Consider the following 17,245-nt stretch of genomic DNA (forward strand, 5'->3'; position numbering starts at 1 on the left):
GCTGCAGCTGAAGATCAAGGGATCTGGAGGGCTCAGCTCTCTTTTTCAGCTCTCTCAGTCCCTTCCCAGGTAACAGCTCCCAAACCATTTTGGTTACACTGCTGAGAAAACCTTCATTAGTGTAGCTGACCGTATTGGTACTAGTGGGGCTCTTGAGGCAAACCCAAACTCCAGCTCCAGCTCAAAGACCAGGAGATAAACTTAGAGAAGGAATGGTCAGAACCAGGGGTTTGTCTGTGCATTAGTGTGTGCTTCATGGAACACATTTTCAGAATATGGCAAGCATGTATTTCAAGAATAGACACACAGCCATCAAAATCCAAGTAAGACAGTAGTTACCTGCATCTCATCTAGTTTGGACTGAATGTCTGGAGGGAAATCTCCTGCTCCACAGCTAAAAGGGTCAAAAGGTTCTGCTCCAAAAAGGTCTCTCTCTGCAATGACAGAAAAGTGAGTTACTGGGAGAACAGGTATGGGCAACAACAACAGCGCTCTGAAAAAGCCACCTTACATCTCCTGAGCTGAGCAACAGCACCACCAGATATGCCACTCTTTAACCACAACTTTTAACATCCCAGTGTGCAAGCCAGCTCTTGGGCAGTTTCCCAAACCTTAATACTCAAATATTTTTCCAAGAACACCACTGGACTTCTGTTTAAGCCTCTCTTTATCTTCCTTTAATGCTTGTGCCTTCTAGAGATCCGGTGAGAAGTTGCTGCTCTGGGAAGAGGGCGCCATGTACTGACGTGTGCTCCGCAGTCTGTGTGCAGGAGTTTTAAAAATGAAGAGGAAGCCACTAGACATGAGTTGCCAAATTTCATTTCTACATAATGTCAACCACAAATTACTAACCAATTAATCTTCGTGTCCCCCCCCCCTCCTCAGGTTAAGGATATTTTTGTGAGACAAACAAATATTCTTACTCAGGCAAGGCCTTCGTTTGACACAGTTCCTCAATGAACAACTAGCAGTAATTAAAACTAAGACTCATCAGATGCTGAAAATCTTGGAGAAGATCACATTAAGAAAAAGTAATTTTAAAAAACCCCAAAACCACAACAGGACCATGAATTGTCATGCTAAAATTCCACTAAATTTGGGTGCATAAATAGAATGATTGCAAATTTTCACTTTCTCAATACTAAAGTTTCTCACTTTTTCTTAACTGTAGTTTATTGGTCAAAGGGAGGGTGATGTTTCTTTTTTTTTGTCTGGGTAAGAAGAAACACCTCCAATACAACTGGGTTCTCTTCTCATATTAGACCAGTATAGTTCTTTATATTTGCCTGCTCAAATATTTTTTGGTTTTTCTATCTCTAGGCACATTTCCCATCTCACACTAGATTAAACTACAGTAGTTTAAAAAATTTTTCTCACCCAACCCAACCCCACTGACTGCAGAATTTACAGAACCAAGTTCCTACAGCCTTGTCACTGGTGGAGAGAAAACCAGAACCATGAGGAGATATGCTCTCTCCTAACTTTCAGGGCTGCTTAGCAAGAAAGATGAGAAGCATTCTACCTGTCTCAAAACAATTTTAGTTTTAGAGTGTGACAGTAAGGGCACACTGAGTGACTGGACAATTAAGCACAAAATTCACCCTTAACACCTGAGTGTCTCGGTGACAATTAACTGCTGGACCCACTCCCCCCATTGCAGTGTTCCTAGTCCTATTATGAGTGGGGTAGCACCTGCTTACAGCTGCACAGTTGGTTTGGTTTTGGCATCCTTAGAGGCAGAATTTTACACCTGTGTTCTCTGGGCTATTCAACAGTTGTTGTGCATATCAGTCTGTCAGGGCTTTGCCCTTATCAATTAGGTGTTATCAGGCTGCACAGCAGGCATTTGAAATTACTAGCACCTACCATCATTTGCTCCTATGATAAAGTACAGAAATTCCCATAATAAAGTACAGAAATTTGAGCAGAACTTGATTGATTACATATTTAAAAAACTGTGGCTAAGCAGCTACAAACTGTCACACGGGACCAGGAGATGGCCCAGATAAGAGAGCCTTATTCCAAGAGTCCACTAGAGCCAAGAAGAAATCCAGTCTTTCCTGGCAAAGGCAGACCACCTGCGTGCAAGAGAGACTTGAACTCAGATAATCTAATGTAAAAATTAGGTTCTCCCTCATCCTTTGCCTCTTTCACAGCCAAAATGGGTCTGCTCCAGTATAACCAGTGTCCTGAAATGCTCTGATGCTCCTAGCAAATAACCTTCAGATGTGTAGCAGCTTTGGCTGGCAATCTAACCTCTACTGGGCAAAAAAATGATTCTACTTTATAACCCTCAACAGTCTATGGTTCATTATGTAGGTCCATTTTCCTTCTTTTTACCTTTAAAAGGAGCTGACAGCTTTCTCTGTGGTCAGACAATTGAAAGCAGACAGTTCCAACACCAAGGCTTAGCAAACATTCTATTGAATGTATTTATGAAAAAACAGTGAAGGACAAAGCTCCTGCATATAATTTGTACTGAATAATGGCTTATGACTATTTTTAAAAGCGAGTATTTTAGTACACTATTATGGCTATTATCTCATTCATGCCTTATTATTGGGCTTTTATTAATGAAAACCCTTTTGAGCTCATTAGCAGGAGAAGAGCAGAAGTTTTAACTCCTTTAATGTCACTCCTTCCTTTAATGTGAAAGATTTCTGAATTTATACTGCATACAAAGCAGAATTTAAAACAAACAGAGTGTGACTTATTCCAAGTGACAGAGCCTAGTAAACCCTGCACAGAATCAAATTCAAAATAAAGAAGCATTACCTAGCTGGGTTTCTGAGGAAAGCTATTAACTGGGGAATTCTCTCTATCATAACTTGCTATCCATTCCAGCTGAAGAAGTTCACAGAACAAATGCTTTTCTGCATTTAAAGTTTGAGTGCTATAAGCGAGGCTGCACTGCTAAGAGTCAGGGAGGCACAAAGTTCCATGGAATACTTTCAGTAGCACTGTCAGCATTTGCCTTGAGAGCAAAAGCTGAAGAACATGTGTAAAATGGAGAAATGTGAAGATTTCATCCCTGCAGGGCTGGGATATTCCTTGGGATATCCATAGGCTTTTCCACCATTGTTCACTCCACTCATTATGGAGGGGAGGCTCCTTTTTAGCACAGATGGGATAAATTGGTAAATTTTTATTTCAGGCCAGAGTATTTGCATGAAAATTAGCTATACCAAGAATATCTTGCCTTGCATACTCCCTAAAATTACTGTAGCATAGACAAGCATTTCTTTCTCCAATAAACAGCAACCAGGAAGCCTTTGAAAATTATCCATTAAAACAGTACAAATAATTTCCTTTTCCTTTCTCATTCCTTTCTGGATGGAAATAAATTCCAGGCTGCAAAATTGACCCACAAATTCAAAAGCCATGAAATGTTGATGTTTTAGATCCTCAGCTAAAACCACAGGATAACATGAACAAGTACTAAATTCTGGGACCTGACATTCGGGAGAACAAACAAATACTGGAGAATAGCAACCTGCACTCTATGGTAAATTCAAAATTGGCAATTACTAAGCAAAAATACAAATATTTGGTTTTTCTGCTGCACTTGACATCCCAATCTCTACCTCAGCTCTCATCCAGGCACATGGCTATGCTGATATATGCTTTGCCCAGATGGAGCAGCTGTGATGACAAAAATGAATCACACTCAGAGACAAGCACCCGAAGAAATATTTGGAATAAACTGAGACAGGAAAATCCAGAAAGCCTATGATTTAGCTGCAGGCTACTTCATATTTTTTCTTTGGAAATTATTACAGCCATTATTCTGACAAAATGCTCTTAAATATCTGCAGAAAAAGAGCACCTCGGAGCAGATTTCTGCATCTGCCTGTTGTGACCTTGGTTTGTTCACGATGCATTTGTGGGAAATAAATATTGAACAACTCAATAGAGAATAATCCTCTACAGTTCTTTTCTGAGATATGAAACGAATGTTGTGCTAACAAGAAACATAAGTTAATTCCTCCTTTAATGAAATAAAATTAATGAACTAATTCTGACCATTCAGATAACTTATAAGAACACTTGCAACTCCTTCCTCCATGAGGAAGAAGCAGCATGCAATCTCTAGCATTCATTTTTGGTTGCATTTCACCATGTTGCATTTATTACCTAAAGAGTCAGCATGCATTTGACCAATCTGCAACCTCCTGCAAAAAAATGATGCCACTTTCTCCTTTAAATAGGTAAACCCCATTTGTTTACTATTGCTGATACAGTCAGTAGTGAGCAGACATTTACTGAGTAGTCCTGCTGGAACACTGCTGAATATGAACTCAAAATCTCAAAATTTAATTAATTTTTAAAAGCCTAAATGCTTTGGAAATATCTGTGTTTAAAAAAAAAAATAAAAAAGGTCACTGTTGCTCTACTCTAGTATTAAAAGCTGGGGTATCTTAAACTCCATGCTGTGAGCTCAGCAATGCCAGAGGTACCATTTATCACCCCACAACTGTTTTTCCTGTGAAATTATCAAGGGAAGAACTGGTAAGCAAACTTCTAACTCTGGGCATTTGTCTGTATGGGAAGCTGAACTGTCATCCTGGTGCCAGTAATCACCTATGGAACTATTCCTTGGAGGAATGCAAAGCGCTTGGTATTGCTGCAGGTTTCCTACAAGTGTCCATGCCTTTCTGGTGCACTGTTATTTTGGGCTGGTTTCTCAAACTGGCCAGTGGATGAATAAGATGAATTTTGGCTTTTAAAAGCACATTCTGCTCGAGCAGCACAAGTGCCCTCCCTGGGTAACAGGCCCCACTTAGGCAAAAGGAATAAAATGAGGTGCTATTAACAAACAGATGGCAAACCTTCATCTTTCTCCTTCTTTACTACTGAATGTGAGAAAGGTGAAAGTTACAAAATTATAAAATCCAACAAAATCACCTTTATTTTCACCAAATCAACTCTGCTTGAGTGCTGTGACAAAGAAAGTAGAGATAGGAAGCGGAAAAGATGATCTCAGAAAATGGAGACTCCAAACTTTGGCTCCTCTTGGTTGATAGCCCTCTGACTTGTACTGGAGAAAGAAATGCCAGCTTGCTGGAACTGGCAGCAGTGTCACCACAAAGCAATACATTATTGCACATTGTTACAGTAAGGGGACACTACACAGCCTGAACGAGCTTATGGGAGCTGAACTTTCTCATCTGGGACAGTAAAGCCCTTGTTTGATGATAAAATATTCCTCTCATGTTTCAATGACACTCTGAAACATGCCAAAAAGCATTAATAGCTGATGAAGACAGTAATTTTTAACACAGAGTACCATGACACAGACTGAAAGAGCAGGGATCAAAAGTATAAAGAGCATGATGGGCTTTGTAATCTCTCCCTGAAGTAGCATCTCTGAACTACATCATCTCAGCTGAAGGCAAAGCAATGAAGTACAGAAGCAGCAACTATAAACAATAGATATCACTGTTAATAAGCGACTCTTTTTTTTTTCCTTGTATTACAAAACCCACTGCCTAAATAATTACAAATCCCATAAAGCTGGAATTTTCAAGATCTCTCAAGACTGAGGGCCAACTCCCACAAGATTTCTATGGAACTGAGGCAAGACAATATGGAAAAAATAAAATCTTGACCTATAATTCAATTCAAGTTAAGTTGCCATTCTTGAAGCTGTATATGCACATTTAGATCTATTTCATGGCATTGCTTGTAGTTTCAGAGAAGCAATCTTTCAATTATTTTTTGCAAATCCATAAAATTCTCCTCAACAGAGCTGTTCTATTCTATTATTCTATTAGAAGATTCAAATATTCTTTTAAATTATATGAAAATAGTTAATACTGACTATATTTGATAGACATAAAATTCTGTTAGTATACCTTTTGAGAACCCCACAGAAATTCATTATTATTTTACAATATTCTCTTTAAAAAAACCCAGGCTCTTTATTGAATTAAGAGTCTGAACATTTGCTTTCTCTTTAGAAGGTGACAGACATTCTGAGCAATGGAACCAAACAGTGCTTCACATATTGGCTCAGGGAGGGAAGACACTCACTGACTCACTGAAGCTATAAAATGCATTTTTGTGCACAGCTCCCATTCACAGCTGAAAATTCTACATCCTAGAGGCACGCCCCAAAACAGCACAATCTCCCCTCAAATGTGTTCCATATGGTGGTGGGCAGTAACATTAATGTCCTTTATCCACTCTAAAACAGGCATCAGGAACAGAAGATACAAACACAGACCCATATTTCCACAACCCCTTACGTCACTTGTGCATGCCCCACTCTCCTCTCCTTCAAGGGATTTGCAAAGCTTTTAAAAAGACTTTCTGGACTCCAAAAAGATTTCCAGTGAAGTCAAGAACCTTACCCTAGATGCTTTCAAGCCTTTGCAAAATAAAATTGCTGTCGTTAATAACCTTTTGAAGACCTTTTAGGAGTGGCTGGAGATCTGAAGAGGTTCATCAACTATAGCTAAACAAAGCTGTGCACAATATGAAAAGCAGTGTTGAAAACAGCATTCCAAGTGTCCTTGAAGGGTTTCTTCAGCTCTCCCTTGAGCATCACCATCACCATACTTACTCCACCTGCTGCCTTCCCCAGAAATGCAGGCTCTAGGTGCTAGAACCGTGGCTTGACAAGGAAAGAACTAACAGGAAGTAAAAGTATTCCTTGAAGTACAGAAAAGAGACTGCAAAAGAAAAGCCAAGTTAAAATCCCCAACCCAACTCCTTCCAAGTGTATATGTCACAGTTTCACAGTAAGTTTGTTTATAATGCAACTTGGCAGCAACATCAAGGACTTTGGGAGGATGGTATAAAGATGAAACAGCATTAGTGAACATGATTTACAAAACTGCATTTGGCTTTTCATGCAAAAAGTACGTCAAACTTTAAAGATGCTTTATTAAAAAAATAATGTAAGCAAAAAGTAGGTCAGTTGTTACAAAACTTACTGATCTCTGTAGATCTACTGGGTACTGGAGGAGGCTGTGTGCCATTGCGAGTAGGTGTTGATGACTGAGGGGATATGGGAGAAAAGGGAACCATATCAAAGATGTCAGTGGAGGGTGATTTGGGTGTCACACTGCCTGCCTACAATAAGGACAATAAATATTAGGGCAATGTTTCACATGAAAAAGATCACAATACTGAATTCTTCAGCATGCAGATAAGAGTCACATTTTGAAAAGAAAAGTTAAAAACAACCATCAGCATGCAAACCCCAGCTCTTGACACCAAGCAAATGGCATTTGCAGTACAGACTGACACATGCTAACACTCCCCAGTACAAAAGCAGCATTGTAATTTTTCCATTTTGAGTTGAAAATGTATCCCAGTTACACCTGACAAAGCTGTGACAAGCAGCTCTCTGGCAAACATGTGAGCACAGACACCTTCACGAGACCCAGTCGAGGTAATAGGGAAACAACAGCGTGCTCTGCTCTGGAGAGCACAGAACCAAGTTCAAAGATACAATCCCAGTATTTTTGGTTTGCTAATTCTTCTTTACATGATCTCTTATTTGGCAGCTTAGAGAAAACGGTATGATGAAAACTTTAAATGTGTTTTTCCATAAGTAATAATCTAAACATGATATACTGGATATTAATATCTAAAATAAACCTGTAGTCCTCGAAGGTAAAACTGAAGAGACTTCATTCAAAAGGCATAGGAATTTGGAAGGGTTCAAAAAAATACTGGGCAAAAAAGAAACCCCAAACCCACCAATTACTATAGCTCTACAGCCATTTTTGGTTTTGAATGGTTCATTCCTCCTGCCACCAGTCCACTGCTTCAGGGCACAAGTGAGGCACAGGCAAGTTAAAATATACTGAACACTGAAGACAGAGGCTGAAATAGATTAAAACTGAGACTAACAAGCTGAAGGCAAAACTAGTTTGCATGTTCATGTTATTGCTGAGACAATACAGAAACTCCCACACCCTGTGTATTAGAAGGGCCAGCCAGGCACAGCAGAAGCCTGAAGCTTTGAAACAAGTTTGCACAAACTCTCCACGCAGAGATTTTGAAGCAGGACTTAAATTAGTCACATGGATCCTTTTATTCAGAATACACAAATATGATAACCTGGCAATCAGGCAGTCCTTAGCACTGCTTGTCCATGAGAGTCCCATGGATAAGCCCTTATTTTGGAACGCTGCTTTCCTCAGTGCCTGTGCTGCAGACCTGCAGCTGCCCTGGGATAGCTCACATCACAGATCCCTAAGCCAAGTCTACAGGTGGCCCTGAACCACACCTATTTCTCTCTGGAGGTTCTCTGCACTGGCTGCTGAGAAGGAATATTGATCCACAGCCTTCCTCTGAATGCACTGTCAAAAAAGGAACCACAGGGCTCTCAAGTCCTACATTTCCTATTTCTTAGAGTTTCTGTGATTCTTAGGAGTTTTGAATTAATATTTTAAATTTAGATTAATATATTAAAACTGGATTAAGAGAGATCTATAACTGTTCAATATCTAAAACAACCTGGGGTATTTCTTCACAGATATACAGATGTATAGCAAGAAAAAAAAAATCTACATTTAGCATGCTGCTTTTAATTTCTGCCTTTAAAAACAAAAATCTCAGTCATTGCTATTCCAAATCATGATCATAGGTGAACCAACTTCATAAAAAAACAGTTTTCAAGTTTTTAACACATCCAGAACTTTTACTGTCCTCAACTTGAATTACTATTGGAATTTCAAAGATCATGTGTTGTAAAAAGATTTCAGTGCAGAGTTTAGACACCACAGGCTCCTGTTGGTGTCCATGGACCTTGCACTAACCCTGCAGGGAAGCAGGATAATGCAAGTCTGGCAGACTGCTGGATGTCATCCGCTCCCACTCCAAGCAGAGCAATGGATGTGCTGGACCCAAAATAAACACAATAAAGAAGCACACTCCTTCCTTCATCCAAAATGGTTCTGATTATAGATGGGGTTTTGTCGGCATCAGGAAGGTGGGATCAGGTTTAGGGCATAAATAAATGCTTACATCAACCTCCATTTCCATCAACACCCATAGGCAACCCTGGAATGACTTGGAGATCATATGTGCTAATGGAGAATCTTATTATTTGCTAAATAGTTATGGCTATCTAGAAGACAGATAAACAGCCCTAACATTTAGTTAGAAATGTGCCTTTAAGGCAAAAAAAAAAAAGAAAACCCAAACTTTAGACTCATTTCCCATTTACATTCAATGTTGTTGAAGTCACTTACTGACCATTTTGATTCTACTGATATGGTTTAATTAAAACTGTAAGTGAATTAAGAAATGTGTATTTTGAATACATATGAGCACAAGAAGCATTTTTATTTAGTGAACACATGCAGAAAGCCAGGATGGTCGCTAAATAAAGCAAATATTACTTGCAAATGGAAGAAAAGTTGAGAGTATAAGCACATGAATATGAAAAAGGAGGCAATAAGCCCATTTCATATTTGTGAATAATTTTCAACCTTCATTTTGCACAGTTTTTATAAAGTATTCTAAATGTTATTTAATGGCTCATTGCTTTTCTATTAATTCCTGGGGGGAAGAAGACCCTGAAGTTAGACCTTTAGAATTGTTTTGAATTGCTATTCTTCATCTAAAAAGAATTTAACAAAAGATTGACAGATAAGAGAGATCATTAATTAATGGATAAATTAAAACATGTTGGAAAAGTAAGAATTTATGTTTTGGTGATGGGAAAGAAAAAGCTCTGTAGAATTAAGAGTAATTCTTCACAAATTCCATATTTTAAGAGTACCACTAGAGAACCTAAGCTTCATCTGGCCTATCCTTTAGCCACTGTACAAAATGCACATTTTTAATACAAGTTAATATACAACAGAGAACAAAAGAAAGCCCAAAATAAAAAAAAAACTAAAACTGAAAAAGCTTTTGCACAGCAAGATTACACGAGGTCTTGGGCAGCTGTATTCACTGGCAGGCTTTGGAAGACCACTTTTTGAAGGTGGTGGTATTAACAATCCAGGTGGTAGTCTAGAGTCAGGAGAACTCCTAGGAGTAAGCGTAATGGAAGAGATATCTAAACAAGGAGGTGAATCCTCATTGTTACACCAGAAAAAAGTAGAGGGTCTTTGAAACATATGTTCATCATTATCACACTTTATGTGCAGCAGCTGAAAAGGAATCACAGAAAGAGAAAACATTCTGAGGAACAGAACGTGGTAACGTCAGGGAAAGAAGAAAAAAAGAAACACATTTCATATTTCAAAAAAAACCTTGTCAGCAACTTGCTATTCAGTGCTATAGTTACAAGATACAGAACTTGAAAATAATTCAACAAAATATAAGTATATGCCACATTACGAGGTAACCCAGTACCAATTGGAGCAAAGACAGCTTGATCCTTGATCATCACCAAATAAAATGAAGTCAGGCATCTTTTCAATAGTGTGTGTGTGTGAGATGCTAACAAATGTCTAAATCCAACAAGGAATCAGCAATCTCTCACATCTGCACTTGTAAATTAGCAGGTAGGCACAAGTCTGGGGAGAAGAATTACTGCGCTGGTTAATGCACAGCTCAGACTTTAACTGACTGAGGAAAAATCTACCATTTATATCCCACCAATGCTGAAAGAACAGCTCATTACTGAACTGCAATCTTCAGAGGACAGATTAATCTTTGGATCTTAACAGAAGGGATTGCACACTTGTGCAGAAAGTTCTTCTTGGCCACAGCCAAGAGTTCCACATGGAGAAGGCAGGAACGGCACCTGGGCTGAAGGTGTCCTGCCTAAACCCTATACCCAGTCCTGCTTAAACCCCTGTGACTGATCCAGCTGAGGCAGTGGCAGATGAGTGCAGCAAGAATTCTGAACCTTGCTTTTGCTCCCCTTGTAGTGTTACACAATAGATATGTCATGATTATTTCATCAGGAGTTTGCATAACTCAGTAGAGCAGGATTCAATTATTTTAAACCAATTTTTTTTCAGTATTATGTAGAAAACAAAACATTTCCTATCCTTTTAAAATGAGTCTCAGCTTCTTTCTTTACAGATTAACCTGGCTAAGGGTACAGGTGACTAAATGTAGTAACAAATGCCATACTTGAGAATATCAAAACAACCCACAAAATTCCCTACTCAAAACTTGCAATTCAGCATTAAAGAATAAAAAAAATTATTTTCATCCCAACTTGAAAAATTTCCATACTGGAATTGTGAAATGGAGGGTTTGGAATGGTAATCAATAAAAAGAAATAAAAAAACCTAAAGGAGAGAATTTTGATTACTATTTCAAGAGTATTACGAGACTACAGGTAGAAGAGTTGCTGCGCTACTGTGCATTACTGCCATGGAATCCTTGCTGCTATACATAACTGTGGGAAAAAAACCCCAGTCCTCAGAATAATAAATGCTCAAAAAGACTAATCACAGTGTAATTAAGAAAGCCAAATACCCTCCTGAAATGCAAATACAGCAAAGGATAAGTAGTTTTCATAAGAAGACATGGCTGTCACATGAAAAAGTGACACAGAAAGCAGTAAAATGCACATAGGACACCAAGCAGCAAAGCCATGAGGATGATGAACATATATCAAATCCAGGCAATGGAAAAATTCAATAATAAACCAGAATATACAGCTCTGGTGTCGTGTCTCCTCAACTGGAGCAGTCACAGGTCTCATAGTGACACTCAGGACACCACACACCATGTGGGGTGGTGAGCTTCCTACCACAGTTTTGCAAATGCACCTGCTCAGGAAATGGATTTTCCCTGGGAATTCTTCCTTTGCAGAGCAGCACAGAACCCATCAGGTGCTGGGGGTGCTGCTCTGTGTCTCATGCCAGGGCCCAGAAGACCTGCAAGGCAGATGGGTTTTCTGCTCACAGCCCTCTGGAGCCAAGCAGCCCACACACACCACAGGGGCAGCAGGGAAGTGTATTCGACAATGGAAAACAGGGAATGTCACCAGATGCACAAAGCGCAGCAGGAGAAAGGCAGAGACCCTTATTCTAAAGAATACAACCTGAAAAGGGTGTAGCTTCTGAAAATTAGAATTATAAAGGAAGAAAATATAGTAAAAATAATTAAATTGTCATTTTATACAGCAACTGTGCTTTGTCTGAGGTTCCCACTCAGACCTGCAGTAACGGTGGCATTGATACAACATGTTCCAATTTGGGCCTCATTCCATTAACATAAGAAAACAACAAGAACTGCTACTTCATGAAAATATCATACTAGTTCAGTGGACTTGGTCTCTTTTATGGTTAGATATAACTATGTGCTAGCAAAGGATTCATTTCTGACTCATTCTACTGAGAAGGGTGCTGAAGATTAGCTCTTGTGCTGCATCATATCAGAAAATGTAACGTGATTAAGGTTTTATTAATCTGGAAATCACTTCAAAATTGTTTCTTTTTACCAGGTGTCTCTAGACACTGATTGCAATCTCTGTGTCACACCCACATAGTAATCAATTAAGTGGGAATTAGAAAAAAATTAGGAAATGGTTTTGTTCCTTAGAACATTCAAATTGGTAACATACAGAACCACCACAGCAGGAAACTGCAGCGATATATCAGGGAATAGTGAGCAACCTTGAATTGAAAATTATGCATTTAATCAAGAACCTGCTCATTTCCTGATATTTGGGACTAATAAGAACACTCACTAATCCATAACTTAGTAATTCATAAAATACAGTATAAGCATTAGCAGTTCCATTAATTAACTGCTACATCTTCAGTTCATTTAGTACTTCTTCAGTGACATGATATATGCCATAGGGAATTTCAAATCTATTTTCTTTAACATTATAAATGCAACAGAATTTTATACCCTCATGAAGAAGTGCTCAAACAACTGAACTCAGAATATTATAAATCTAACCAAGCTGAAGATAGGCAAAAAAAAACCCCAAAAAAACATGTGCATCTTCCCACTTGGCAATCTTGGTGGAACAGGAATCAAGTGATATGCATAAACACGTTCCAAAATGGTTTTTGAAATCTGCATACAGCTCCAACATCTATCTTGGGGTTTTCCCTTGAGTGTGGTAAAACTTTCCAACGATGGTCACAACAAAACCTTAGAGCAGAGGGCTGATCAATCAGTGTCTTTAATGCCCTGCTTAAGGCTGGAGGGGTTTTGCACCACCTCCATGTAGGAGTCTGCATTCCACACTGCATCTTTGGCAATATTTACGGTGCATGGAAGAACACTGATCCTTCTGGGGCTGCTTCTCCCAGCTGCTTTTCTTCCTGCTGCCCTCCAGCTCTGCTTCCCCCACATTTCAGTGCTCTCAGGGAGCCCTGGCAGCTTTGGTCAGCACTGGCAATGGGAACAGCAGCAAGTAAGACAGGATGTGAGCCAAATGTACCAGGGCTGTGCTGAGCTCTGGAGGCTGCAGTTACACACAGCAGCATCCAAAGCCTCCTGGGGACACAAACTGCAGCAGTGTCCCCACGGGCTAACAACGGGATGAGAATCCAATAGTCCTCACATAATCAAGACCAAATGCAAAAAAGATCAGTGATTAAAGCATTGCCAAGCCACTGAAACAGATGAGAAGTAAACAACAGATACACAAGTCACAGAAACTTGAGCAGTGCGTGCAAAGGAGCGAGACAAAGGAAATATTCCATGCCAACATTTCCCATGGCACATGGAAGTGCAGCTCCAGAGGCAAACTAAGGAAACTTAGTTTGGGATTGCATGTCCTCGACAGAGCCACTCAGAGCACCAAAAAAAGTGATAGTTCCTGTTGCATAACACCCCTGCATTGGCAAACACACTCATCTGAGGGACTAACTTCTCAAAGTTCTAGGAGGACTGCTCAAAACTGTCGACTCGAATGCAGAGAACATGATCACTAAGCACTTTATTATTTACTGAATGTGCTGAGCAAATGTAAATCTAATTAGCTACAATATCCTGAGAGAAAAAGAGTGAAGATTGATAATTTGATGTTCAACTTTCACAGTAAATTTTATGCAAAAGTATTTTATTATACAATCCAGTTTTCTCTCTTTCATTTCCAACTATGATCTCATTGTCTTAATGGCTTCTTTTATAGGTTCAGAAAGAAATTTTATTTTTCCCATAGAGTTTATGAACTGACAGAAAAAACACCTAAATTAGATTGATGTTGATTTGGCCATATGGCTAGATTTAGAGCAGCTACAGAAAAATTTTCCTAGTGACACTAACAAACAAGTAAGGAGACAATCCTGATGGCAATTGTATCCCTGAAAAGCAGAACTTGATTGCTGTCAATGCTTTTCAGCTATTTACACACTGCAAAAATGCAAAGGGTAGGTAATTGCATTATTCACACACATATTTTGCACCCGTTTCACTCTGTCAGTATTATTTTAAAATATGTCCTCAAATAAACCCTTAGTTGGCCTGCAAAAAGCCTGCAATCATCAGAAAAGCAGTTTCAAACTGAATTTCCCTTTGTACATCCCAATCAAGCCTTTAAGTTGCAATACTTATGAACTGGAGAGAGTTAAGTCATCCCCAAATTTTTAAATTACTACTACTTTAAATTTTAATATGGAAGGTTTTTTTTGCTTGTGTTTGGGTTTTGTTTCTGATTTTTTTTAAGAGCAACTGAGGACTCACAATAAACTCCCTAATACTCCAATTCACTGTTATAACCTAAAACATATTAATTAAAACAATTAGTGACAGATATTTCAGCTGGAAAAATGTTCTCTCTTATGAAATTATCAACTAAAAATAATTTTGATTCTGTGCTTAAAATGAAGCTTTAAGTTTACTTAAAGTAAAATGCACTGCTTGCATTTTCTTCTCCTAGTTAGACCACGTATGGATTTTTGGATAGGTCACCAATTTGTACACATTTTGATGTGAAGGATTAGCAGATTAAGGTGTTGTAGTATTATGTTTTGCAAAGAAAGTGTTCAACTCTATTACTCAAGAATTCAACATGTGAGCACAGGGCAAACTCCTTTTAGAGAATAAATCTGTCAGCAAAGCCACACATTGCAGTCTAGCCTGGCATATCACATTTTGTCATAATTTGTGAAACTACAAAGACAAGAAGTTTTAAAAATATTTTAGAAATAAAAGAGGACATGAATCTTAAATATTGATAGTATTAATTTGATCCTGAGCAAATGGTTTCACCTCATATTTAGCTACAAACCTATTTTCAGTGACAACAGGAAGATAGAAATTTGGTTTCAAAGGACAGCCTGGATGTATCTGTTTAGAACTGAAACATGTTGAAACAATTTTTGTGTTTTTTTTAATGTGCAGTAAACCAGATGCTTAAACCATACATGTATTAAATTATCCATCCACAGTTTAAAGATGCTCTCACACTCTATTTTCTTTTGAGACTGAAGTGAAAACAGGAAATGTAATCTGGTCCTGCTTGTGGGAAAATGATCTGTGAATCAGAAGACTGAGCTGTCAAAAAGAGCAGAATTGGTTTGCTTTTTAAAAAAAGAAACCAAAAAAAACCCCAAGTCACACAAATCAGTGATATAATAACAAAAAAACTGCTGCACTTCAAATTTCCTGAGGTGTTTTCTCCCTTCTTCATTTCATTAAAAACTAACAGGAAGACTAATGTGTCTAGAATGATTAATCAATGCACCTCAGAAGCAGGAATAAAGAAATTATAGACTGGCACTGCCTGCACATGGTACCATGGCTTCCCAGTGTCTGCCAGGTGGGAAAGCCATCCTGTCCTGGATCAGTATCTTACCACAGAAAGCATGACAGTGACATCATGTGCTGTCTGTCACAGCACTGTGTCACACTAGAGGTGCAATAAACTCCAAAATCCCCTAAGTCTCCTCTCCCATTGCCAGCCTGACTCTGTGCCTGCTCAGACCCCCTGGCTTCACTGGGATGGGCTCTAAGGGAGCAGAGGACACAGCCCAGAGTGATGTCCATGTTTCTGCTGCCCTGTTTGTGCCCTGCCAGCACAGGCCCCTGCAGCACCCCCTGCTCTGGGAAGGGGATCCTTGTTCAGTCCCATTGCTGGTGGGGCTGCTGTGGCCAGGCACTGACCAGCAAGGGCTCAGCCACCAGCCTGTGTGACAGGGGAGCCCCTGGAGCACATCTGCAAACCTTGGGAGAGCACAAGCAGCATGCAGACAATCAGACACAAAAAGGAAAGCACAAGCTGTGAAAATCCAAGGTACTGTTTAAGCACAAACAGAAGCAACTTTTAACTGTCTGTAGCTTGCTTCTGAAATTGAACATTTCTTTACAAACTGCTGTGATGACACTTAAAGGCATGTGCTCTTTTATCACATAAGGTGTCAAGGATCAAGGCTTTAATTTTCCTTTGACCACTGAACAATCCTTTCCCTAGACCTCAGCACCCAGAAGAGCTGGACTGCCAGATAAGGACCTCCAGCCATAAAAGATAAAAAAAAATAAATAAATCAAAATGCTTATTATGGCTAAGAAAAGCTTCAGAAAGCTGTTTATGGTACTGGCATCCCTGCATGATTCAACAGTGTGATATGAAAAATGCAAGAAAACTTAAAACTTCAAGTTTAATTAATCTGTTCTAAATCACAAGGACAATTATCTTACTTTCACAGCATGCAATACCAAGACTATCTGCAGTGAAGGAAGCTTTCCCCATCCACCCAAAAGTGCTTAGAAAGGGGCTCAAACAAGGTATTATTCCCATGTTGGATATTCAGCTTCATTTAAGCTATTTTAGTTCAGAAAATATCAGCAGATCTGAAAAGTTTACTCTGAAAATAATCACAATATAGATCTGTTACTTTAATTTTGAAGACAGAGCAGCAGCAGTACTAATATTTTTTGTTTAAATTCAGAAAAAAAATCACCATTTTTTTATTTTAAAACTGAAGTGACCTTTTAGATTACAGAAATTATGTGGAAATAGGGAGAAAGCAATTTTTGCACCACTTTTTTTCTGATAGGAATTGAGACTTTGCAGAATCATACTTGAAATTAAAGTTGATCTGAATGAAAAGGGTAAAAAATTAATTGCAAGCTACAACAGGGAATCAATTGTCTTATGAATTGTTTGTAATTTTGTTCCTTCATACATATTTGTTGCTCACAAAGTAAAAAAGGAGATAGATGTCACCACATTCACTGCTATTCCAGGCACATTGACTGATATTCCTTTTAACGGACTCAAACTTCCCTTAAAAATTAATATTTATATAAAATATAACAATTTTATCTTTAATAAATACTATATCTAATAAAATATATTAATTTAATATAATAATTTATATTAAATATAATAGTTTTCTGGTTTTCTCTG

General features: G+C 38.6%; 1 protein-coding gene across 3 annotated transcripts in view; it reads right to left on the reverse strand.

The window, feature by feature from the left end:
• GULP1 (GULP PTB domain containing engulfment adaptor 1) overlaps positions 1-17,245 on the reverse strand; it is a 142,563-nt gene that overhangs the window by 8,019 nt on the left and 117,299 nt on the right. The window contains exons 10-12 of one of the 3 annotated variants that reach the window (XM_084209279.1): positions 9,894-10,118; positions 6,939-7,077; positions 340-434 (exon numbers count right to left, since the gene is read on the reverse strand). In XM_084209279.1, the coding sequence (XP_084065405.1) occupies positions 340-434; positions 6,939-7,077; positions 9,894-10,118 (459 nt within the window). The remainder of the gene's footprint in view (positions 1-339; positions 435-6,938; positions 7,078-9,893; positions 10,119-17,245) is intronic. The other 2 variants (XM_084209281.1, XM_084209280.1) reach the window with 2 other exon arrangements.

The sequence above is a fragment of the Fringilla coelebs genome (genome assembly GCF_963513975.1).
Source record: "Fringilla coelebs genome assembly, chromosome: 7".
Lineage (NCBI taxonomy): Eukaryota > Metazoa > Chordata > Aves > Passeriformes > Fringillidae > Fringilla > Fringilla coelebs.